Raw genomic sequence first — 24,405 nt, forward strand, 5'->3', positions numbered from 1 at the left:
AAGCCCTGGTCACATGCCAGCATGGCCCCAAGTATTGTACATGGTTGTCTCGTTTCACCCTCTCTCAGCAGCCCCATAAAGCAGGTGTTGTCTGTATCTCCAGTACCTCGATGGGAAACTGAGGCCCAGAGAGGTGAGGTTATTTGCTAACGATGGCAATCTGCCCCTGTGTCCGGTACCCTGTTCAGGGCGCCTGCTATCAGGAAACGGGAACCAAACTGAGCTGAAACTGGGACAGTTCCCCCAAGAAAAAAGGAACTAAAACCAGGACAAATGGAGCCAGTAGGGGAAAGGATGGGGGGTTGAGCCCAGAGGAAAAGAGTCTGGGGTGCCGGCCATAATCTGGGGTGTTGCGGGGGGAGATGGGACTTGTCCTTCAGGGCCCTGGGGAGCGGGTCCAGAGGACAAACATCGGCTTGGCGTTAGGTTGAGCTGAATTAGAAGTGTGCCCTCAGAGGGAGCGGGGGCCCAGTCCCCAAGGGGTATGTAAGGCCAGGCTAGCTGCCCTTTGGCAGAGATCCTGGACAGGAAGGGAGGGAAGCTTTCCAACTCGGAGATGCGAACATCCCTAGGAATTCTCGAGTCCCAACCTCTGGAAATCATATCCCCAATTCTGACCCATGGGCACCTTGGGGAGGTGGGCAGAGAGGGGCCGGCGGGGCCCGGGAGGGCAAGAGGGGGTTCCGGTTGAGACGGCACAGCTCGGATTTGAAGACCACTGGCTCTTGGGCGGATCCCAGTCCTGCCGGTTACAAGAAGTGTGACCCTGGAGGAGTAGCTTTACCTTTCTGAGCGTTAGCTTCCCAACTATAATATGGAAATAACAACCAGACAGCGTTCGTTCATTCATTCGTTCGTTCGTTCCTTCTCCAGATATAAATCGAGTGCTCTCACGTGTCAGGCTCAGGGGCAGGTGTCAGTTCGTGATTACACGTGCTCGGGGTCCGGTAGAGGTGGCCAGGTTGTCAGGGACCTGGTTCCCGGGCTAGTCACCTCCCAGAAGGGCTGCAGACCAGGCCAGGGAACAGACTGGCTCTGAGGAGCTTCCAAAGGGGCAGAGCCAGCAAGGCTGGGGTGGGGGGGGGGGGGGGGGAGGACAGTATGAGAAGTCAGGTCAGCTCGGTGTGAGGTGGGACGTGTGAAAATTGCAGCTGGCCACAGATGGCTACTCTTGAGAGGTAGTGAACGCTCTGTCTTGGGAGGTATGCAAGGCTCTGAAAACTAGCTATTGGGGAGGCCATTAGGACAATCTTCCTGCACGGGGTGGGCAGTGGGCATGGCTCATCTTCAGAGGTTCCTGCCAGTTCTGAGACTTCTGGAAGCAGCAGCCCCTCGCCGTGACTTCCCGAGGAGGTGGGGAGGGGAGATCTGGGGGCTGGGCAGGCTAGGAGCGCCACCTGCTGCTGCCAGAGATACGGGTCGCGGGTTGCAGCCGGAAGGGAGCGGGTCTGGGCCCCTGAGGGGCTCACCCTGCTCCTGCTCCCCCCAGGGCTCCCAGATGCTCCCATCCGTCCGCCCTTGGGCACACAGGCCACCCTGCAACCACCTGCCCCACGCCCACCTGTGCCTTCGAGCTGCGTCCCAGAACCTCGGGGTCGCCCTTCACCCACCACCATCACGATCCACACGGGCAGCTGGTCCACTCGGGCCCCCTGGGCGGCCTCGCTGACCCCCCCCCCCGGGGCGGGGCCGGGCAAACCCCATCTTTGCGCTCCCCACCTTGCCTCTCCGTCTCCCCCGGAAGCGGGAGCACCCCGGAACCCCCGGTGGACGATAGTCACAGAGCTCCGGCAGAGCTGACGACATGCCCGGCGCCGCTCTGAGAAGGGCACCCTGACGACATCCCCGCAGAGAGGGCAGGACACCTGCCCGAGGTCACACAGCTGGGGAATCCTGACCCAGGATCTGAACAGCTCTGAACAGCCACACAGTAGTGCTGAGTTCGGAGGTATGGCAGGAAGCGTATGGGGAGTGACGGAGTCCCTGAGGGGATTCATACTGTCACATGGACAGACATGACCAAGTCGTAGACGTACACAGATGAGCCTGGAGCCCCGGGGCCCTGACAGGCGCGCCTAACAGCCATGCGTCACCGCCCCGTCCACTCAGACCTTTCTCTGCTCTTGGCCTCGACTCTGGGCTCCCGATGGGACAGCTGAGACAGCCGAGGGGACGTGGAAGGCCTCAGCGACGTCCGTGACCTCAGCGCCTGAGCCACCTCGTTGACAGCCGCGTCCCCGAGCCCTGGCATACGGTTAGGTGCTCGGTCACGGTCGCCTGACTCTATCGGCCACCCCCCCCCCCCGCCGAGGTCTGGTGACACAGACTGGCTCCTTGTCACCCAACCTCGCTGTGGAGCTGTGATCCACTGAGGACTCACTGCTCGCCAGGCACTGTTCTGAGCCCTTGCCGGCAAAGCTCTCATTGACTTGTCCCCACAGCCCCTGTGACTTGGGGACAACAAACACACTTGCCTCCCAGGGCGCTCACCACGAGGACAGGAGGAGCTGACATTTGGGAGCCCCTTCCATCAACGCCTGCCCCCCCCCCCACCGTGAGCGAGCACGACCGATGCATTGGCTGTTCACGTTGTCCCCCTTTGACAGTTGGGAAACGCGGGGGACAGTTGAGAAGCGGGGACAGGCCCCACAGGACCAAGAGGGCATGCCGTGCCGTCCCCTGTGGGCCCAGGGCATCTCGTGATGGCTGTCCGCTCCAAGCAGTCCTAGGCCCTGGGAGACGTCCCTGTGTCCCCTGGGCCGCCCTCCTCCCCTGCTGCCTCCCCACCCGCCTTCCTCGCCATCACGTCCAGTCTTGGCGGGATTCAAGATGGAGGCAGGGGCCCAGGCTGGCTTCCGAGAAAGTCCAAGTGGCGGCAGTGCTAAAGTGAGTGACCCCCAAATCAGGAACTGAAACAGGAATCTGGCACAGAGAGAGCTTGGGAGGCTCGCAGTCGGCTGTGTCAGCAAGTAAGAGGCCCACGGGGTGAGCCTCAGCTTCTGGGGGAGTCCTCAGGGCCTGTGGAGGGGCCAGAACAAGCAGGCAGAGAGGCCTGTGTCCGTGAGGGCCTTCATCTGAATGGGGGGAGCCCCTGCCCCTCCGAGGGCCCTGGCTGTGTGAGGGTCGGGCCCGTGCTGTGAGCTTGCCCTGAGTCCTGTGTGTGCTAGGCAAGTCCTTTCAAGATGAGGGGTGGGCGATGCCCCCTGGGCACACAGCTGCCCAGAAGGGGGCAGGATTTGAACTCAGGCCTCTTCTACATCTGTGAGCTGGGAGTTCACAAACTGTGGAGTCCAGAAGGCCCCCTGGAGGCCCGTCAGGGCAGGTGTGGGGGTAAGGGGAGGACTGAGGCAGATGTTGTTTGAGCGGGGCTGACCTTGAAGGTGGGGTGAGTAAAGGTGCAGAGGCCCTGAGCAGAAACCCTTGTCTGTCCAGGCCTGGTCCAGGTGGCAGGGGTCGGGGTGGTTGGGGGGGGGGGGGGTGCTTCTTGAGGGAAGAGAAGGGCTCTGGGGCCTCAGGCTGAGTAGGGAGAAAAATACAGGGTGAGTCCCAGCTCTGTGGGCCTGAAGCCCACAGTGTGAGGGGATCACAAATACAAAATTCGGAACAAGACTTTGGAGGGGGATATGCAGGCCGGGGGCCCTGATGCTTAAGCTTCATTAAGTTTACAACAAATTTGCCTCTAAATTTGCATGAGCGAGCGGGACCCTGGTCAGGAGGGGTTAACACCACGCTGAGGGTTTAGATGTCATGGAGGGAATCTGGGAAGGCTTCATAGTGGTGGTGATGGCAGCAGAGGCTGAGCCCTGCCCAAGAGAATGGCCTCTGAGGGCTTGAGCTCCAGCTCCAGGTGTGCGTGGATGAGGAAGAACATTCTAGAAGCTTGTTCACTGTAACCCAGAAAGAACCGAGCATGCGGGGCCTTGTGTTGTTCCCCCCTACTGCACCTCCCTTCACCTGCCTCTTGTATAAGTGAGAAAACTGAGGCCCAAAGAGGAAGTGAGTGGCCCAGGGTCACAGGTTCAGTCTGTGGCAGAACCCCAGGCTGCTTCACTCCCTGCCCTGGGGACTTTCTCTCCCCTACTCCATTGCCCTTGACCAGATGCCCTATTTGCAAAACCTCTCAGCGTGAGACCTATCACCCCACAACCAAGGCCCTCATTCAAGCCCTTCCTTCCATGGGGTGGCCCAGTCCTGCGAGGTCAAGGTCACAGGACTAGGAAATGGCTGGGGATGGCGGGGAGGGGGCTGGCCCAGGGGTGGGTGTTCACACACCGGCCATCTTCCCAGGGAGGGGAGGGAGAAGACAGGACTGCAGGGATGTGGAGAAAGAGGAGAGAGCAGGAGGGTGGGGGCAGGGAGGAGGGCACTGCCTTTCCAGAAGCCATCCCACGAACACACCCCCGTTCCTGGGAATAAATTGCACATTTGGAGTCATTTTCCTGGAAGAAGAAGAAGGAAAAAAAAAAAAAAAAGCCTCTCTAAAAATATTTTTTCTTTCTCACCTCCTCCTGGGGCTACAGCAGCCCGGCTGGGTGACAGCCAAAGACTGGGGTGCAGGAGACCAACCTGGAGCAGGGCCTCGGGAAGAACTGAAGGGGGGCCAGGAGGCCCCCCTCCCCCTGAGGCCGTGGAATCTGAGCGAGCACGACTGTCACTGAGATATTTGATGTGTCTTGTGTTTCTTGGAGGTTTCGAGGCTCATGGAGACTAGGACGCACACCTCAGCCTCCAGTTCTGGAGTCCCAGCTCCCGGCCAGGCAGGCTCGGATTGGGAGCTGAAGTTGCCGCCATCCCAGGGCCCGCATTAAGTGTGACACGGGTCCCCGCTCTGTCCCTCACCGTCTGTGTGGCCCTGAGCAGGTCACTTCTTCCGCCCCCCCCCCCCCCCCCCCCCCGCCCATCCTGGGCCCCAGTCTCCTCCCGCATAGATGGAGCAGGTCTGGGAGGCCAACCTTCATTCCCAGCACCCTGCAGGTGGCCCTGGGGGTGGCCCTGGGATGGGGCCTGGCAGAGGGCAGGTGACCTGGGGCCTCTCTCCTGCCCTGGAAGGTACAGTGAGTGACTGTCCCTCTCCAGGGTTTGGGGGAGGTGAACAGGGCAGTGCAAGGCAGCACCCGGCTCAGGGCCAGACCCACAGCCCCAGCTCAACTGGCCACCGTTTTCCAGTCCTTCCCCGCATGGGGCACGCGTGAGGTCAGCGGGCCAGGGGGACCCTCTGCTGGGACTGAGAGACAGAGGCTGAGCCACCTCGGGAACAGGATAGCAGTGGCCTCCCGAGAATCTGTGGTCCCGCCCCCTCCAGAGACACGCGTCTCCAGCCTGGGTTCCGAGGAGCCCCGAGAAGTTTCCTGGAGTCCTGGGGAGGGTGGTTCTGTTTCGGGGTCTCTGCGGTCTTGGAAGTCTCATTGGGGGCTGGGGGCGTTGCTCACAAGGCGGCGAGCGACGGCTAACAGCAGGAGACGCCGGTCCCTCCACCACGGAGACCTCGGCCGTAGAGTGACTTACGCAGCATGCAATCCACGAGAGAGAGCCAGCTGGGGCTGCAAGTGTCCCTGGTGGCCTGGCCTGGAAGTCACCCCCCCCCCCCCACCCTTCCACGGTTTCCTCTCGCGTCCATGCAGCCCTGTCCCACCGGGCAGAGAAGGCGGGAGGGTGAGAACACCAGGAGGCGGGGCCACCTTGCACGCTAACTACCGAGCGCATCTGCCTTCGCGCTTGAAAGCATCTCAGTTTGGAGGCTAAATTAAATAGCCGCCCTCGTGAAAACCGGAGGCAATAAGAATAATTAATAACAACTCCTATTTATGGCTTACTCTGAGCCCAGCCCTGTACTGCCAACGTAGCCTGTGAAGTAGGCATCATCCCCATTTTCCAGATGAGAAAAGGGAGGGAGAAGATTCGCAGAGGTCGCACGGGGCCAGAGGACCTGGGGTTTGAAGCAGCGATAGGTCATGAAAAGTCTTTAGGGGTTTCAGTTGTCTGAAGGCTTGGTGCATAAGCCAGGGATGTGGTCCCACAGGGAGGCACCAGGGCCTTGGGTCACCTTAACAGAGGCATGGGCTGCCCTCCTCAGGCCCAGCCATCTGACCGCATACCATCCCCGTGAGAGTGGCAGGGCTGGGTGGCCACTCCAGTGACAGTTGGCTCAGAGAAAGTCAGGGACTTGGCAGACATAACCCAGTGAGTCGGAGGCAGAGCTGGGGCCTGTGAGCCAGATTCGCCTGACCATCCCCTGCCATCCCAAGCCAGAGTGAGGGACTAGCTCAAAGCCAGGAGGAGCTGCGGATGGAGGGAAGAAGAGGGGATGCCAGGCCTCTTGTCCCTGGGAGATACTCCACTCCTGAGGCCCTCAAGCCTTGGGAAACCCATCCCAGCCCTGACCTTGGAGCCTGGAGCCCTTTGGCCTCTCTACTGCTTTCTTTGGGCAGCAGCGCCCTCGTGTGGCTACAGCTGGTAACTACACGAAGTTCCAGGTTTCCTCACCCACAAAGCTTCCCCCTCCAGGGCCTCACCTTTCTGCAACCCACCCCCTCGACAGAAGACAGCTATTCCTGGGGCTAACCGAAGGTGGCGTGAATAAGAAGCCATGGACAGAGCCCTGGGCTTGAGGTCAGGAAGCTTCAGATAAAATCCTTATTTGGTTATTGACCGATTCGTCGTAGGGCTGGCATCTCAAACTCCTCATCCATATAATGGGCTGATAATGTCTCCCCAACCTTACCCTCCAAGGCTTTCATGAGGATTGAGGAATCACAAATCTGAATAGACTCTGTGAACCGTAAAGCGCTGCGACCAGGTGAAAAGATCACTACCTACACTGTGTTGGGAGAGACCAAGGTCGCTGATGGCTGGTAGCCCGGGGATGTCACATCCTTGCGCAGAAATTGGGAGGCGGCCAATGAGGAGATGAATGTTGAGCCCAGGATTGAAACTCGGGCCTGCAGAGGAAGGGGTCTGCCCCGGGCCCACCCCCTTCACGACGCACCAAAGGAAGTACCCTCGGGCCCTGCATCAGATCCCAGACCTGTCCAGACCCATTCCTTGCAGGACCCGTGTGAGGAACGTAAGAACCATCTCTGGTGCAGACAGAGCTGGTTCACAGCCAATGACTTTATCATGTAAACTTCTTCACAGGGCGGACAAGGGTGGTTGGCGTCACCCAAACCTGTGCGCAGATGCCGGAGGAGTGGGGTCAAAGGTAAAAAGGTGACAGATACCGTTTGTTACACCAACATGCTGGGCACGATGCCAAACGACATCGTTTCACTCCGTCCTCCCAATCAACCTTTGACGTCGCTTCTGCTCGTTCCCTCCTTTCGCGCGGAAGGACCCGGGGCCTCAAGAGAGGACACCGGTGACCAACACGCAGTTGGGATGAACCCCCCGTGTTTGTCTGACTTTCTGGAAGCCCCCTCCCCCCGCCCCAGGCCTCAGAGACACAGGCTTGGACAAGAGGTGCTGGGGAGGAGAGCCAGTCATGCTTCCAACCGAGTCCTTGGCTTTGCCACCACGACGAAACACCGAGGCAAGACATCTCGCTAAATGCTAAGAGGAAAAGGGGGAGGAAAACCCTGGCCGAGTACAAAGGATACACGATCCAGGTGGAAAGGACGACAACCAGCATTAGGCGAGCGAATGCCTAGGCGTGCCAGGCACCAGACGCAGGGTCATCGGCGGCTCCAGGTCACACATCTCCAGGTGTTCCTCCAATCTGTTTTTTTAAATAAGAGCTTTTTTACTAATTTTAATTTTTTCAAGTTATTTGAGAGAGCGACAAAGAAAGAGAGAGAGAGCGCGCGCACAAACGGGGGAGGGGCAGAAAAGAGAGAGAGAGAGGATCCCAAGCAGGCTCGGCACCGTCAGCACAGAGCCCGGTGCGGGGCTCAAACTCACCTGAGAGGAGAGAAGAGTAGGACGCTCAACAGACTGAGCCACCCAGGCGCCCCTCCTCCCATCTTCTAGAAGAGGAAACGGGGCCGGGGCGCAGACAGATGATGTTACTCGCCTCAGGTCACAAAGATGGCGGCCAAATGGGAGAAATCCACACCTCCCACCTGGCCGGCTTTGCACACTGCCTCCGCGAGGGTCTAGTGAAACCCGAACCACTGAACAGCCCTGACTTTCCAAGCCATGAAGGGAGAACCACAAATACTTCTCACCACCTTCGATGGCCAGGGAGGAATTTGGTGAGAAGCGAAGGGACACCCACAGGCACAGCGGAGGGGACCCAGACTTGAGCCTGGTCTGTCCGACTCCGGAACCGGGACATTCAGAGTCACACACGCAGTGACGGCTGGCAATGCCTCTAGAGCGTGGTCTCTGGTGGGCCGCTGAAGACCATCAGTGGGAGAAGCCCCGGGAAGCACCCGATTTCAGCCGCTGATACACCACCAGGTCCTGGACTAAACCCGCCTTAGCTCAGCCTCTTTTCCCTCCCTTTATTCCCAGGACCGCAGAGCCTGCTAGTGACAGTCCCTTACCTTTGGGAAGGGATCGTGCAGTTTCTTCTGCAACCAGCCCGGGGCTCCGCTTGCAGACATGAGGTAGGACAGGCTCCCACCTGGCCCCTGGCTGAGCTACCCTGTAGTTGCCAGCACTGGCCAGTCTAAGTGGCAGCAAAGGTTGGTGAGAGGAGGGGCATCCTCAGACGCAGGTGGCGGGCACCTCCGTGAGCTACAGCCTCCTGTACTGAAAGCCGGGAGGGGTCCCCGATCTCAGGGGGACAAGCAAGATGAGCAAGCTAGGCCCCTGGGCCAGCCTGGGCCGGCCTCCGAGTGTGAACACAGGCGGGCGGGATGCGGGCAGGAGCCGCCCAGAGAAAAGGGAAGGGGACCTCAGGAGGGGAGGCCAGACAGACTGGACATCGGTCTGAGATGCCTTAGCTGCCGCCCACGTCACAGGATTCGATGCCCCGTCACAGGATTCGTAGCTGGGAGACCTTTGTGATGGACTGGATTCAAATCCAGACCCTAGGTGCACAATGCTGCAAAGGCCAGAGAGAGCAAACAAAGAACACAGTAACTGGGTCAAACCGCAGGGCACAGGCTTCTTGAGGATGCTCCCTGTGACCAACAGCAGACCCCGGGCCCAGGAAACCAGGCACCTGATTTTTCAAGAGAAGCTGTGAATCCGAACTAATGTGTAACGTCTTAATTTTGAAAGCACTAGGCAGGCTAAACCCAGCATCTTTGGGTCAAGATGGGCTCAAGGGCTATCGGCCCTATCCCAACGCAAACCCCACCCTCCCCTCCGACAAACAGAAACAAAACAAGCAGAACAAAGGACACAAAGAAGGAAAGGGCTGTCCTGGGGCACTAATACTAAGGGGGGAGGGGAGGGGTAAAACAGAAACACAGACTCAGATTCCAAAGTTCTGTATTTTTCAAAATAAAGATCACACATTGTTTAGAGACAATCTACACAAGAGTTACAAAAAATAGTTGCCCAGGCATAAGCATACACAGGTTTGTTAATTATACACATATGGTTACAAGTGTGCTTGCAAAAAAGTTCATTGGAAATATACACAAGGCTCTGGAAATGTACACCGTGTAGTGTTACAATTCTATATTCAAACAAGGAAAATTGACAGTATGTTACATTCACTTACAAGTAGACAAAATGCAAAATACAGTTCATCTTCTGTACAAAAAGGAAGGGCAATTCACACTTTACAAGGTGAGAGGGGCTCTGATTGTAAGGAAAGCTAGGGCAGGGCTGAACTTTGCACGTCCTTATGACTGTCACAAAATAAGCAAAACATTACTTTTTTAGGATTAAAAAAAAACACTAGTGTGAACTGAATCATCTTGAATAACATTTAGAAAGGATCTTGCTACTGTGGGACTAGGTGACAAATAAAACCAAGCTATTTTTTTCCTTTTTAAACATTTAACTAGGCTGTATAAAGAACATTTATTCCTTCAAAAGAAAAAAAATTTACTTCTGGTTGAAATTACAATTTACAATATACAACACTATATGCTACGACCATAAAAGGTGTGAATATACACTGAATGCACAGGGCTGGCTAATTCTCTTTTCTTCCCAAAAAACGTGTTTATGTTGATTCAAACTTCTCCACATTTACATTACAGGTATACAAATGTACAATTGTACAATCAAAAGTATGTTCGACTACTAGGGTACATTATAGATACAGATTAGACATCAAAACAAGAAAATACTACAAATTTGTATATATGCAAAGTCTACACCAAGTATACACTATATATTTATAGAAGCAAGACCAAAAGCAGAGTTGGATTTTTTTTTTTTTTTTCTCATGCTAAATAATCAGATTTTGCCTTTCAATGTTAACAGAAAAAAAAATCCAGTAGGCAGTAAACAAGTTACACCCGCCCGGCCTTGAAAGACATCCTAGGAGCTCACATCTCCTCCTCACAAAACACACTACACATCTTCTTCGGCATAATAGTCTCCAAAAAAGGCAATTTTTTGAAGTTTCATAAACTTAATGTCATTAACTGAAGCTTTAGCAACTCTAAAACAATTTTCATTATATATATATATGTATATATATATATATATGTTTTATAAACAGTGTTAAATGCCAGTTTGGGGTCATTTAACAAAATTCAAATTTCTCAGGTTTTTTTGTTTGTTTTTGTTTTTTACTAAAATGAGGAGGTGGGGAAGAGCTATTTGCAAAACTTGCCAGCAAGGCAAAATGGATTAAAAACATTTTTTTCTTTTTTTTTTAACTTTTTTTTGTTAAACCAACCACCCTGAAAGTTTCCACACGTGTAATATAGATACAACATTGAACAAAATATGTGGCCTCCCATGTACATTGGTTACCTATGTACAAGTATCCTATACACCAGTAAAACAACAGGGCAATTAGTCAATTAAAAAAAATAATTAGTACATGTTATGCGTAATAAAATTAAACAAATTTACAAAGGCTTTTCCACTTGTGGATTTGATTCCTTTTTTTTTGGAGGAGCGGGTAATCCTGGAGCAACCATTTACCCATGTCGGCTTCCGTACTAGAACATTTCTGGTTGCTGGCTGGATTCGCCTGTGGGCCAGTGAGGTCAGTGAACGAGGGGACAGGGTGACACTGCCTCAGATGATACCATTCGGGGGGCCGCAGATGGGCCCTAAGTCAACGCCATTCTTCATGTAGTACTTCTCCAGCTTGGCCAAGATGTGCTTGCCGTAGGTGTACTTGCGGAGAGTGGCGATGTGGGGCCGGATCTGGGGAGGAAGCACAGGCTGTGTTACTCTGGCCTGCACACGGACCTGGGCGGGCTCCCGCTGTGCTCCCAGGGGCTCCCGCTGTGCTCCGGGAACCGAAGTGCTCACGAGAGCCCACGAGGCAACACCTTCCCCTGGTTCAGTCAAAGCGCCGTGATTCTAGAGCTATGGTGGGTGACCCATCCGAGCAGGTGACAGGAGGAGCCCCTATCCTGAGCACTGGCATAGGACACGAGGGTTCTGGGGGCGGCTGGTTGCGGACCACTTCCGGGTCAGTGCACGGAACACGTGCATCCTGACCAACAGCCACAGTGCCGCTGCACGGCACCTTCCGAGGCTGCTTTCAGCCTCTGCCCCCACTCAAGGCGCCTCCTCGGCTCCCCTCAGCTGTGAGAGTTTCTTTCTGGGCACCACGAACCCTGAGCTGAGCTCATCACCTGATCCCGCCTCTAGTTCACAGAGGATCACAGAAAACTTCTAACGACAACAATAAAAATGACTAGTGTTGGCCGGGCATTGTTCATTTCCGCCTCACGAGGCAGCTGTGATTATCCCCGTTCACGGTGCCTGAGTCACACATCCAAGGTCAAATGGCTCCCAAGGCACAGGTGTTTGGTCTCGCAGCAGTGGGAGGGGGACAGGGTCCCTCCCGGCTCTGCACCCACAGCACCACCCACCGCGCCGGGCTCTTGCAGCACCCAGGTCCGGCTCATTCTCCTCTGTTCTCCATCCCAGACACAAGAGGTGCTTCCTTGCCGGGAGCTCCTGGAGCTTTCTACACGGCCTGGCTACGGCACGGAGCACACTGCCTTCACAATCGCCGGTTTAGCCACTGCTGGTGCCACAGGGACAGTGAATGACCGCGTTTACCGGGCTGCTTCCCCATCCTGAGGCGCACCCGCACACTCACACCGGACGCCCACACCAGGGTGGACGGACACGCTCTACTTCGAGAGCTCCACGTAGGCCACGTGGCGACTCCGTCTGCTCAGCCACGTCCTGGAGTGTCGAGGACACCGGAAACCGCTTCTGCACCACAGGGTGCGGACCCAGCAGCTACGACACCCTCATCTACAAGCCCGCGTGGGGAACCATTAATAGCCCCGGGCCCAATCCTGAGCTGTGTGACCCACACCGTTCGCCTCAACTCCTCTGGAGAGAGGACGTGAGACAATGCTACCCTTGCACTTGGGATGTAGCGAGGCCCCAGACACGTCTTGGTCATCAGAACGTGAGGTTCAAGACCCCCTTGCTTTCTGGCGGCTCTCCTTTCAGAAACATTAGTGACATTCAATTCTTTCACCCGCCCTGTCCCTAGGACCGGCGACTGAGCAGTCCAGCCACCGGCGAACCTTTACCCTTCGCCCTTCCCATCGTGCACACGCACGTACACCGTTGTCGAGCTCCGCTGTTCACCTGATCCGGGGGGAGGTGGGAAGTAAAGACCTGCTCTACCGTCTCCTCTTGCTCAAGAGGACTCTGTCTCGGAGAAGGCTGCAGAGCTCTTCATGCGGGATTCGTGGGACTCTTCTTCATCTTTCGGCTCCCTCAATCAGCCAACTGCCACACCCCATCTGTCCCCTGTCTTCAATCCCAAAGCCACCACCGTCTCTTGGCTCTACGGTCTCCATCCCGCCTCCTCACTGCCCCTTCTCCTACCGCCTCCCCACCTCTAAGTCACTCGTCAGCTGGGACAATCACGTGAAACGTAAACGTGACCCGGCAACCACGGGCCTGCCCTACCAAACTCGCTTTGCTTCTTCAAATACCCAGTCTGTCCCCTGCTCTTCCAGGAGAGGTTCAGGGCTTTATCAAATGTCACTCTCTGGGGGAGCATTCTCTGCACCTCCACATTAGAACAGACCCTGCCACATTCTCGCACAGCCCTCCCAACACTTCCCAGGCACCACCGCGGCTATCTGTGCACGGTACCGCTGTATTCAGATCCAGGAGCCCCGCCGAAAGGGGGGCTTGCTGTAAGTACGCACACAAGTATTTGTCATGGACGTGCGTCTAACTCCCGTGTGTCCCCAACATCCCCTCTGCCTTCACCAGCGTCTCAACACACCTCTCCCTGAGCCTCCCAACTTGAAGGACTCCGGACGCCCCCAGCCTTCGACCGCCATCGCCAACACCACCGCGATGCCCCGTCGTGTTGCGTCCTGTTGCGAACCGGAGGCGGTGGACGCCTCGCCTGGCTCAGAACTTGAGTCCTTAACAAAGATTCTCATTACCGAACTTTGTTCTCAGCGAGGGCAAGTGGCTCATCACTGCCAGACCGAGGCCAACACCTTCCCCTCAGATAGGGCAGAGGGAGTTCAGAGCCCAAAGGCTGAGGGTTCGCATCAGACGCACCCCGGGGCTCGCGGCACCGCCCAGCACAAACACAGCTGCGGCTCACCTGCTGGCTGGGCCTGCCCTGCGACTGTTCCTCCAGCCACGCACGGGCTGCTTCTGGGGCTTTCGGTGTCGCTCCCCCCACACACAGCACCTTGACATTTCAGATTTCCGTCCCTTTTCTCCTCGCTCCTCCCTAGCCTGGACTTGCCCTCCCGCCAAGCCTCGGGCACGTGCTCTCGCATGCCCCCCCCGCCCGGCCCAGCTTTCCACGGCTCTTCCCCACGCTGCGCTCTGGGGACAGGGACCAGTCTTCGTCCTCCCCGCGCTGGCGCCTGGCACAGAGCGGGCACCAGGTCAGTGTGCCAGGCCAGGCACTCGCTCAGTAAAAGGTGGTGGGATGAACAAAAGGGAAGAAGGAGAAAAGGCAGTAAGACAATCAGGTTGATCTGTGGGACTGAGAAGCTTGGGGGCGGGGGGGCAGTGGGAGCAGAGGACGAGACACACGGCCTGAGGATCAGGGAGGGAAAACCCTCACAAAGATGGAGTTTAAGACTCTTTCACACCAGTGAACTATGAACCACGGAGACAATGGCCACTCTAGATAAAAGGAAAACAGAAACATATTGAGACACGGTCCAGTGACAAACTGCACTAAAAGAAGCCAGATGCCCACCTTCATCCGCATTTCAGAAACGTGAATTAGTGCGGGCCTTGCACGCTTTCTCTGAGTGTGACCTGTCCAGCCTGGCCTACCTTATGCATGACGATCTTCCGCTGTGCTGGCTCTGCCACATCGATCATCTTCTGGACCACGTAGTTGGCATACTGGTCCTTCATCATGGTGTATAAGGCACTGTGGGGACCGTCATTCATGGTGCATACCTCATCGATAAGCACAGCACGCTCCGTACGGGACGCATGAGTGACGCACTTCTCCACGACATTGCTATAATAAGACAAATCCAGGGACAACCCTTAGAACAAACCTTGTGAGGCTGTGCTTGTCCGGCCTCTGCCCCGACCTCACCGTCAGCAGCAGAAGAGAGCCTGACATTTTTGGAAGATGAATTCATCAACTGCCTGACTCTATGAGCCTCCACCTTGGAGTCATCTGTGGCTTCCAATGTGACCCATGGCTGGGACCAGGTGTCGGGCGAATACGAGCCCTAACCCGCTAACAGGGTGAGGGTAATGAGCCCAGGTGAGTGAGGGGACTTACATAAAGGCTCACATGACTGGCTAAAAGCTGAACTTGTCAATGATTATAATTTCAACACATAACCAAAGTCAATGAATTCCCTCCTCTTCTGAGTGTACTAAGGTCAGGAACAAGCCTTACTTACTGCCTGTATTTCTAGTGCCTACCACAGAGCATGGCACCTGAGAGAGAGGCCTTGCAGACTTGAGTCAGGAGTGTACGAGGAGGAACCACAGCACTCACTCAATGACCTCAGGTTGCCTCTTAAGAGTCTAGGGACAAGAACCACCTTACAGGTCTGTCAGCATTTCTAAACACTTCAGAAATACATCATCTTGGGAAAGGAAAACAGGAACGTGGCTACACTAAATCCAGAGGGGCCAGAGAGGGTGATTAAATTACATACAGCTGTGCCAATGGGTATTTCTCATCAAGGAGGGACTGATTCACTCATTAATGTTTGTTTCTAAAAATCAGCACTACTCTGCATCTTGTGGGTCTGTGGGTCTGAGGAAGTTGGGTGATGTCAAAGAATACACACCATCTGAACGTGGATTGCTGGAGCCAATACCTGGCAAAGAGGACGTCTGGTGGGCCGGTGGGCAGCTGAAGGCTTTGTAAAGGGTCCATGACTGGGGGAAGGGCTGCTCTGGGTCACAGAACACTCAGAGAGAGTAGGGACTTAAATGACCAGACCTAGCTAATGTAGAAAGCCCCTGGGCACCTTGGTGGCTCAGCTGTTAAGCATCTGACTTCAGCTCAGATCACTCTCTCATGGTTCGCGAGTTTAAAGCCCCACTTTGGGTGAATATGAGCCTTGCTCCGGGTGAGCCCCGCTTCTCTCTCTTTCTGTGCCTCTCTCTGCCCCTCGCTCACTTGTGCCCCCCCTCAAAAAATACATACATACACACAAAGTATATTTAAAAAAAAATAAAGAAAGCTCTTCTGTGACAATCCTGAAAGATGGCCATTTAGCCTCTGCTTGGGAATTTCTAATAATTTGGAAGCATTACTTTCTAGGGCAACCGACCATATGGGTGAATGGCTCTGTTAAACATTCTTCATTTGTCTTACTTTTGCCTTCAGGGACTGAAAAAGGGCATATATACCGACTTCACGAGGCACCTTAGAGCAGGTACTCTGTGTCTTACTCCTTCCAGAGGCCGGACCTGTGGATATCTCAGTAGTTAAGTAACTATCACCAGAATAATCCCCTACTCCACAAGTTTTTACACCATAAGAGGGTGCTGCTCCAAGGAGCTCCCAGTGTTCTATCATTTTGAACACAGAGCTTATATATATGCTTTTATTTAGAAAAGCAAATTCTCAAGCTAAACTGTCAAGAACTACCAACCTACTGGACATTTCTTAAGATATGCAGTGTAGATCAAGTCTGGTGAGCTAATGGATCAAGTCTAATTAAGACAAGAGCCTCTCCTTCTGACACCACACCATAGAAAACCTTCTCTTCCCACCTTCCTCCCACAGCACTAAACATACAACTAACATACAGTTCTATTCTAGTGTGAGCTTAAGGTGTGGCACCGTGGAAGTGAATCTCCTAATAACCACTGGCTTCTCCTCAGCAGAAAGGGAGTTAAGATATTCCTGAGCTGGTTCAGAGAACACAAAGCCAGTCATGATCTCCAAATGTTCAGGCAAAGAATTCATCACCTGTCAGGACCACTCGGCTAGACTGTATGTACCTTTGTCCACTCCAGGCCTCGTTCCATAACAAATCAGTCCGCGTCAGAACAGAACTTCCTAACTGGATTGGGGCCAGGACACTCACTCATCTGGATACAGGACTCAAGCCTCAACAGTGACCTGTCTTCCAAGGAAGCAAGCAGGTCAATCAGCTACCACCATGGGATCCCACTTGGCCAAAGGCTTCTACCCTCATGCATGACCGATGGTGCTGCAGTCTTTTAAGCTTATTCTAGTGTTTCTAAAACCGGAGCTCCCAGCCCATTTGTGGGCAGGGAGATCAACTTAGTGATTTGGGACCAGCTGCTGCTGCTTTTTAATGAAACAGAATTAATCATGGACAACACAGTTGTTCAGTTACACGTGTATGCATGTGCCTGTGCATGCAAAGTCAATGAAAATGTTACTTTTTATTCTGGGTCACCGCCAAAAACGTCAGAAAGTCACTCATCTATTTTATTGTTTTGTTTCTATTGATCTATTTCCAAGTGTATCAGCTCTTTCTTCTGTTCTCTCTAATCTGCTGATACTAAAGCCACACAGTGAATTCTATTTCAGATGATTTATTTTCCTATTCTAGAATTTCCATTTTGTTCTTTTCATAGTAAAGCTTCCAATTCTCTACTAGCATATCTTTCCATTCATTACAACCATATCTTCCTTTACATCTTTGACTATAACTGAAATAGCTGCTTTATAATCATTCTCTGCTAACTCTAATGTCAGGGTGGTGTGGAACTAGCTGCAGTTTTCCATTCTCCTATTTTTTCTTTTTTCTTGACTATGGCCAACAGCACATTTTCCTGTTTTCTAGACATAATGAATGATACACCGTAGAAACAGTTCTGTTATGTTCTTCCAAGAAGGTGACATCTGTTCCTTTTTTCAGTGTAGTTAACTTGGCTGAGCTCAAACTGCAAGCCTGTCCCAGGCCGCAGGGATCCCAGTGCAGCACTTCCATCCTTAGCTAGTTCAGGTTCAGCCCATGCAAACCAACGTGATTCAGGAGTCAACCAGGTATTTGGGAAGTTTAAATGCGAGCCTCCCCGTCCCTGTTTCTCTTCCTTTCCAGGATTTCTCCCGTCACTTTGTCACTCTCATTGCCACGGTTGTCCCAAACTCTGCCTTATGGGAACACTGGAGATTTCTGATCCCAACTTTATTTTTTTTTTTTTATTTTTTTTTTTATTTTATTTTTTTCAACGTTTATTTATTTTTGGGACAGAGAGAGACAGAGCATGAACGGGGGAGGGGCAGAGAGAGAGGGAGACACAGAATCGGAAACAGGCTCCAGGCTCCGAGCCATCAGCCCAGAGCCCGCCGCGGGGCTCGAACTCACGGACCGCGAGATCGTGACCTGGCTGAAGTCGGACGCTCAACCGACCTGTGCCACCCAGGCGCCCCTCTGATCCCAACTTTAGAAGCCCAGCATGGAGCAGAATGAGAAGCACCTATAGGCTACAAGCCATTAAAACTGGGAAATTCCCTTCGGGTGCCTGGGTGGCTCAGTTGGTTAGGCGTCAGACTTCGGCTCAGGTCATGATCTCAAGGTCTGTGAGTTCCAGCCCCCGCGTCAGGCTCTGTGCTGACAGCTCAGAGCCTGAAGCCTGCTTCGGATTCTGTGTCTCCTTCTCTCTCTCTGCCCCTCCCCCACGTGTGCTCTGTCTCTCAAAAATAAATAAATGTAAAATTTTTTTTTTTAAAAACTGGGAAATTTCCTGATTATAGTCAACAACACTGCACTATAAAAATGCTAAGTTGCTAAGAGACTAGATCTGAATGGTGTTCTTAACACAAAAAAAGAAATGGTAATTGGGGGCACCTGGGTGGCTCAGTTAAGTGTCTGACTGAATTTGGGCTCACGTTATGATCTCACAGTTTGGGAGTATGAGCCCTAAGCTGGGTTCTGTGCTACACGGAACCTACTTAGGATTCTCTCTCTGTCCCTCCCCAGGGCCTGTGTGTGCACGCATCTGCTCTCTCTCAAATAAACTTTTAAAAAATGAATGAATGAATGAAAGAAAGAAAGAAAGAAAGAAAGAAAGAAAGAAAGAAAGAAAGAAGTGACAATTGTATGTATGACATGATAAAGGTGTTAGCTGATGCTGCTGTGGTAATCATACTGTAATACAGAAATACATCAAACCGACATGCTGCATACCTCAAACTTACACAGTGCTGTCAATTATATCTCGATACAACTCGATACAAAAAGAAAACTCTGGAGTGCCTGGGTGGTTCCCTTGGTTAAGCATCCGACTCTTAATTTTAGCTCAGGCTACGATCTCATGGTCCGATCTCATGGTCCGATCTCATGATTCATGGGTTTTCCCCCCACATCTGGCTCCACACTGACAGTGTGGAGCCTGCTTGGAATTCTCTCTCTCTTGCACATGCTCTCTCTCTCTCCCCCTCCCTCCCTCAAAATAAAAAAAGAAAAATCTAAAGGGGCAGGCGGGAATTTCCCCAGTGCAATTACCTCCTTCCCAGTATCAATAAGCCTCCCTTTCCCCAACCCCTTCGGGTAGCCACCTGCTCTTGGCCACACTGTAACGCCTAATGCCTTCAGCAAAATTTGTGGCATTTTGTCCGCAATTTACAGTTGTCTGTTATCTGTGGGAGGATTGGGCCCAAAGTAGCTTTTCAGTCATTACCAGACCACAAGTCTATTGTAGCATTAATACTTATACTTAAGAGTGAGATATTAAATGCACTGAAAAACAAGAGGAGACAGTGACCCAAGGAAGAGTTCTAAGAGATTCTGCCCCTGCTTCCGTGGTCCTGGCAAATGTCCAAAAAATAAAAAATAAAATAAAATAAAATAAAAAAATAAAAAAAATAAAAAGGCAATACAAGGTCTGAGAGACCCTGATATGGTTAGGCTGCTAAGACACTGGATCTAGGAGCGCGTTTATTCCTTTTCTCTATTTTCCATGCTGCCATCTCATAAAATTTAAAAACTTAGAGATGAACAATTTAAAAACAAGGTTGTAGAATCACAACTGCTTTGGAATTTATCCTAAGAGTCAGAGAAAAATATTCCCAAAGTACAAATGACTATATTTGTACACCCATTCCACTCAGAAGACCATACCACTAATCCCTTGGAAGGGCCATCAATTTCTTCTCCAACCACTGCTGATTGTAAGTCACCTAAAACATCTTTCACAACCTGGGAATAACTAGTGCGTTTTATTCTTGATCTGCCACAACATGAAGACTGGAAAAGAGACTCTAAGAGTACTAATGCCTATACATCAACATGATACACTACGTCTGAATTCTGGCACCAGAGAGGAAACTGAGTGAAGAACAAGAACAAGTAAGCTAACAAAATGCCCAGTTCACCAAAGTACAAGATTTAAGCTCTTCAGAAACATAATCCCTGTATTTCAAAGTGGGTGACTGGGGGCGGGAAGAGCCACTAAGGGACCTGCTTTGTTTTATACTCTACGATAGTAGAACCATTTGACGTTTTAAGCTGTATATACCTTGAGAAAAACATTTTTGAAAGAAGAGAATGAAAATTCATTCTTTCTCCCTCGACTTGAAATACAATGTAATAATTCCTTCTGGAAAACAGAGTCTGTATGAATGCAAAGCTCGTACCTTGCGAATTTGTGCTGACTCAATACAAGTACATTGCCTCGGATTTCTGCTACAATTTTACTTTTATCCTCAGGACGACCATGCTCCAATACGTGCTGGATTACATAGTTTCCATACTGATCCTGTTGGAGAAACAACAGAAATAGAATTGATGTAAAAATTAGTTCTGTGGGTTACCTAAATCCTTACATCTAATCAACACCTGCCTACCTTCCTGTAGCACCATGACGGCTGCCTGAATACCAACGAACACTTAAGAATTTTTAAAATGGACAGGGAGTGACGATTTTTCTCTATCATTACAAAACAGGAACGTATTACCAGACAATGGAATATTCCTCTGTATTTATGCCCAAGGATCCTAGTTTGGTTCTTCAAAAGTACTAGACGCCAAAAAGTAGGCCTCTTCTTGTTTAAAAAAGGAAGGGGGGGGGGGGGGGGAGGGAGGCTGTGTAGGTAGGAATAAAGAGCTATTTTTCTCTCAAACAGAAATTTATCTCGTAAGAAAAATGGGAAACAATGCTTATGTCCAACAAAACAGACAATACCTAATTAAACAACATCACAAGCATACAATGGAGGTACTCACTCATCTACAGGTAAAGATACTTTTAAGAGAATAAATGTGTGTAAGTAAGGAATTTCAGCGGCAAAAAGATTTGCAAGAGGCAAAAATTTATTTATTTATTTATTTATTTATTTTTTAATGTTTATTTATTTTTGAGACAGAGAGAGAGACAGAGCATGAATGGGGGAGGGGCAGAGAGAGAGAGGGAGACACAGAATCGGAAGCAGGCTCCAGGCTCTGAGCCATCAGCCCAGAGCCTGATGCGGGGCTCGAACTCACGAACCGTGAGATCGTGACCTGAGCTGAAGTCGGACGCTCAACCGACTGAGCCACCCAGGCGCCCCGCAAGAGGCAAAAATTTAAGTGTACAAACAATACTTCTAAAAAAAAGTGCCAAGACCAAATGTGCTTGCTTCCGTGTGGCAGGATTATGGATGCTTTCTTTAGTTTTACTGCTACTTCCTGCACCTCCAATGTTTCCTCTTTTCGTTTTTTAAGTAGGCTTTGCGCCCAGCATGGAGCCCAGCGCAGGGCTTGAACTCTCGACCTTCAGATCCAGAAGTGAGCTAAGATCAAGAGATGCTTAACCACAGGCGCCCCTACCATTTTTTTCTACAGTGAGTATTTAATACCTGACACCAAAACAAGCCACAAACACCAACAAAAATGCTGCTTCAGCACAATAATCCGACTTGTAGAAAGTGTTCTACTGGTTACTGCGATGTGGGAGAAATGTTTAGTGGCAGAAGCAAAAGAAAGTATCAAAGCAAAAAAGAAGTCCCCTGATCCACTCAGTTCATTTGAAATGACGAAGTTAAGACCCACAGAGATTAAACGACCCGCCTAAGGAGGCACCGCGAGCCGGTCCACGACAGGCGGCCGGCAGGCAGCGCCCTTCACGCCTAGGCCGGGGCTCTCTTCATCACCCATATTCACAAAACAGAAACCCGGATGGTATAAATGAAAACCTGCCCCAAAGCTTCAATGGGCATCTTAAACACGTGAACACGAACTCTTCTGGAACGGATACCTGTGCTGAGAAAACACACAAGCTGTGGGCCTGCACGAGCCCACAGGTGTTTGCAGTTACTCTACCGGCAACTCCACTACCTGTACAAGCTGCTCTGTGTGCTGGTGAAGCTCCTCCAAAATGGGGAGAGTCTGGTCAGGGAGACAGTGCTCCAGGATCCTCTGAATCACTCGGCAGCCGTAAGGATGCGTGGACAAAGCAAATACCTAGGGCAGACGAGCAAATAAAGCCAAAAAAGACAGTTGCCACTTTCAACGCTTCAGTGTTGTTCACATACACATTATTCTGTTAATCTTTGCAAAGACTCTGACAGAGAGAGCGAGAATTATTCTTACCTTACAAATGAGATAACTGAAGCTTCTAGAAGTTTACATAACGTGCTTGCAGCCATACAGATAGTAACTGACAGAGCCGGGGTACTACGTCCTAGTGTTGACTCAAAAGCCCCAATTATACATAGGACACATTTGAGTTCTCTCTACAAATAGTAGGGTGTATATGTGTGCGTGTGTGTGTGTAAACCCATTTACCTATTCTAGGGATTCACAAATGTACATAAATTCAGAGCTGAAAAGGACTTCTCTAAGAAGCCTAGAAAGGAACAGAGAATTAGTCGAGGTCATAAAAAACACTTAATTAAGAGTCCACAGTGTCAAAAGACAGGGTTAAAAACAGAAAAAGCAAGGGCTAGGATCATAAATGCTTTCACCTAACCAACGCTGCAATCTTCTACATTTAATTAGGGTGTTTTTCCAGCAATGAGCAAGAAAAGCTTCCTCTTTTGTTGCGTCTGGAAGAAGACAGGCACCTGGGCTTCGGCTCCAGATCACTCAGTCTCGATTCTGTCCTTCCTAGTGTGAATAGTGTGAATGACCTGGAGCAACCCGCACCCCCTCTCTGCCCCCCGCTCTGTTACCAGGAATAATCACAGGAATAATAAGCACAGAAACAACAGCTCACACTTCGTAGATGTTGACCAAGTGTCAATGCACAAAGGGCTTTTCATGTGGGTTTTTTAGACGTAGCTGTATATGCACAACTGTGTACCTCAACAGTATAAAGCACAGTTCTGCTTGAGTCTATCAAAAAGGTTAAAAACTCACAGTCTGTAACAAATGAGCTTATTTCACTCAACATTATGTTTCAGGTATTTACTTATTATACTGTGAAGCTTCTGCTGGGCAAGTACTTGAGTTTGTTATTTTCATTTCTGTCCAACCCTCTGCTGATTGACAGACATCTAGATTCTTTAGTCTTTTCTGGGAGAATAATGCTGCTTTCAACATGTCTAAATATGGCTCGTAGTATCCACATGTAGACATTCCCCCAGCTACACACCTAGGCTACGAATGCCAGCACAGGAAATACAAGTGTTGAACCTTGACGGTGATACGAAAGTATTTTCCTAATGGCTGTGCTAATATCTATTCCCACCACCGGTGATCAGGTCCCACGTTCCTGCCAGGGCACCGCGACTGACGGGCAAACAATGCCTATCCTCTGTGTCCTTATTTTGCGTTTTCCTGACTAACAGAATTACGTTTTCATAGATGGACTGGCAATTTGTCTTTCTTTTGTCTGTTAATGCCTTTGGCCCGTTTTCACACTAATTTGTACTGTACTCTTTTGATTACAGGAGTTCTTTATATATTCCAGTTATTAATTCTTTGACAGTTTCATCTTGAAAATATTCTCTCCCCTTTGGTAGCTTAATCTACTTTTACTTTCTTTGCTGTCAATTTCAATAAATGTAAAATGTTAAACAGATCTTTTTTCATTAACTCAGAAAATCCAAACAACCCCCTGAGTTAAAGCCTGCAATCTCCTTACCGCTGCTATAATTGAGCAAACCGCAAAACCTAACAACTCTAAAATCCCACTTCAATCTAGGCTCAGCAGTACACATGACTGCACCTGAAAATCTACTTGGTATTTACCATTTTTTTCCCTTTAAAGACAAAAACAAAAAACCAATTTCACAGACCCAAGAAGGAGATGCGTTTTACTCTCTTTGTTCCGCGTAGCTCAGGAGAGCGTGAGGATGATGCTTCAGGAAAAAGAAATGAATGACAACAGCCAATCAAGGGGCAATTCTGGAAAAATCACAGTATAAAAAAAAGAAAACAAAAAACCATCTGCCTGGAAGCTGGTGCTAAGATCATAGGGGCTCTTATGACACACAGGTAAATAGGAGAAACTAGAAGCTATCTCTGGTGGGGTGGCCACTTAGGGACACCCCACAAATGCTACCCTGTTCTCTGCTCACAATGGAAACACCCATCAACTTGTTTCCTTCGTTTCTTTCGTAAGTCACTTACCTGCCCCTTAAACGCATCGATGATGAACTGCAAAGACTGGGGCTGCACGCATTCAATGCATTTCTGAACCACATGATTACCATTCTGGTCTTTCACACACTTCAGGACGTGGCCGTCTAGCTCCCGAACCATCTCGTTCTATTAGAGGAGACAAGGAAAGAAAGCACCACCAGAATCACAGCAAGCAAACTCCTGGACAATCAACAGTCTCCCTGCGAAACACAAAAGCACCAGGCAGAGAGTCTGTGACGAAGCAGCGGGACAGCACAGCTGTGGCACTGTGACAGCACACCGGCACCAAGTGAAGGCCGCAGTTTTTGCATGTTAGCAAACTTCCTGTAATAGGAGCCCGTCTTCAAAAAAGTTCTCTAACTCGCAAAAGGCCTCAGAGACTTTATAAAAACGTAGACAT

General features: G+C 51.1%; 1 protein-coding gene and 1 non-coding gene across 23 annotated transcripts in view; both read right to left on the reverse strand.

The window, feature by feature from the left end:
• Positions 1-9,358: 9,358 nt before the first annotated feature.
• The window catches only part of PUM1 (pumilio RNA binding family member 1), a 135,324-nt gene continuing 120,277 nt past the window's right edge, over positions 9,359-24,405 (reverse strand). For all 22 annotated transcript variants that reach the window (XM_030327967.2, XM_030327973.1, XM_030327974.1 and 19 more), the window contains 5 exons: positions 23,994-24,131; positions 21,756-21,881; positions 20,078-20,199; positions 14,317-14,509; positions 9,359-11,223 (listed from right to left, as the gene is read on the reverse strand). In XM_030327967.2, the coding sequence (XP_030183827.1) occupies positions 11,092-11,223; positions 14,317-14,509; positions 20,078-20,199; positions 21,756-21,881; positions 23,994-24,131 (711 nt within the window). In that variant the 3' untranslated portion in view covers positions 9,359-11,091. The remainder of the gene's footprint in view (positions 11,224-14,316; positions 14,510-20,077; positions 20,200-21,755; positions 21,882-23,993; positions 24,132-24,405) is intronic.
• Positions 13,417-13,501, reverse strand: LOC115522629. The gene has a single exon (XR_003971515.1). It is a non-coding gene; the product is annotated as a small nucleolar RNA SNORD103/SNORD85 (small nucleolar RNA).

The sequence above is a fragment of the Lynx canadensis genome, chromosome C1, assembly GCF_007474595.2.
Source record: "Lynx canadensis isolate LIC74 chromosome C1, mLynCan4.pri.v2, whole genome shotgun sequence".
NCBI lineage: Eukaryota > Metazoa > Chordata > Mammalia > Carnivora > Felidae > Lynx > Lynx canadensis.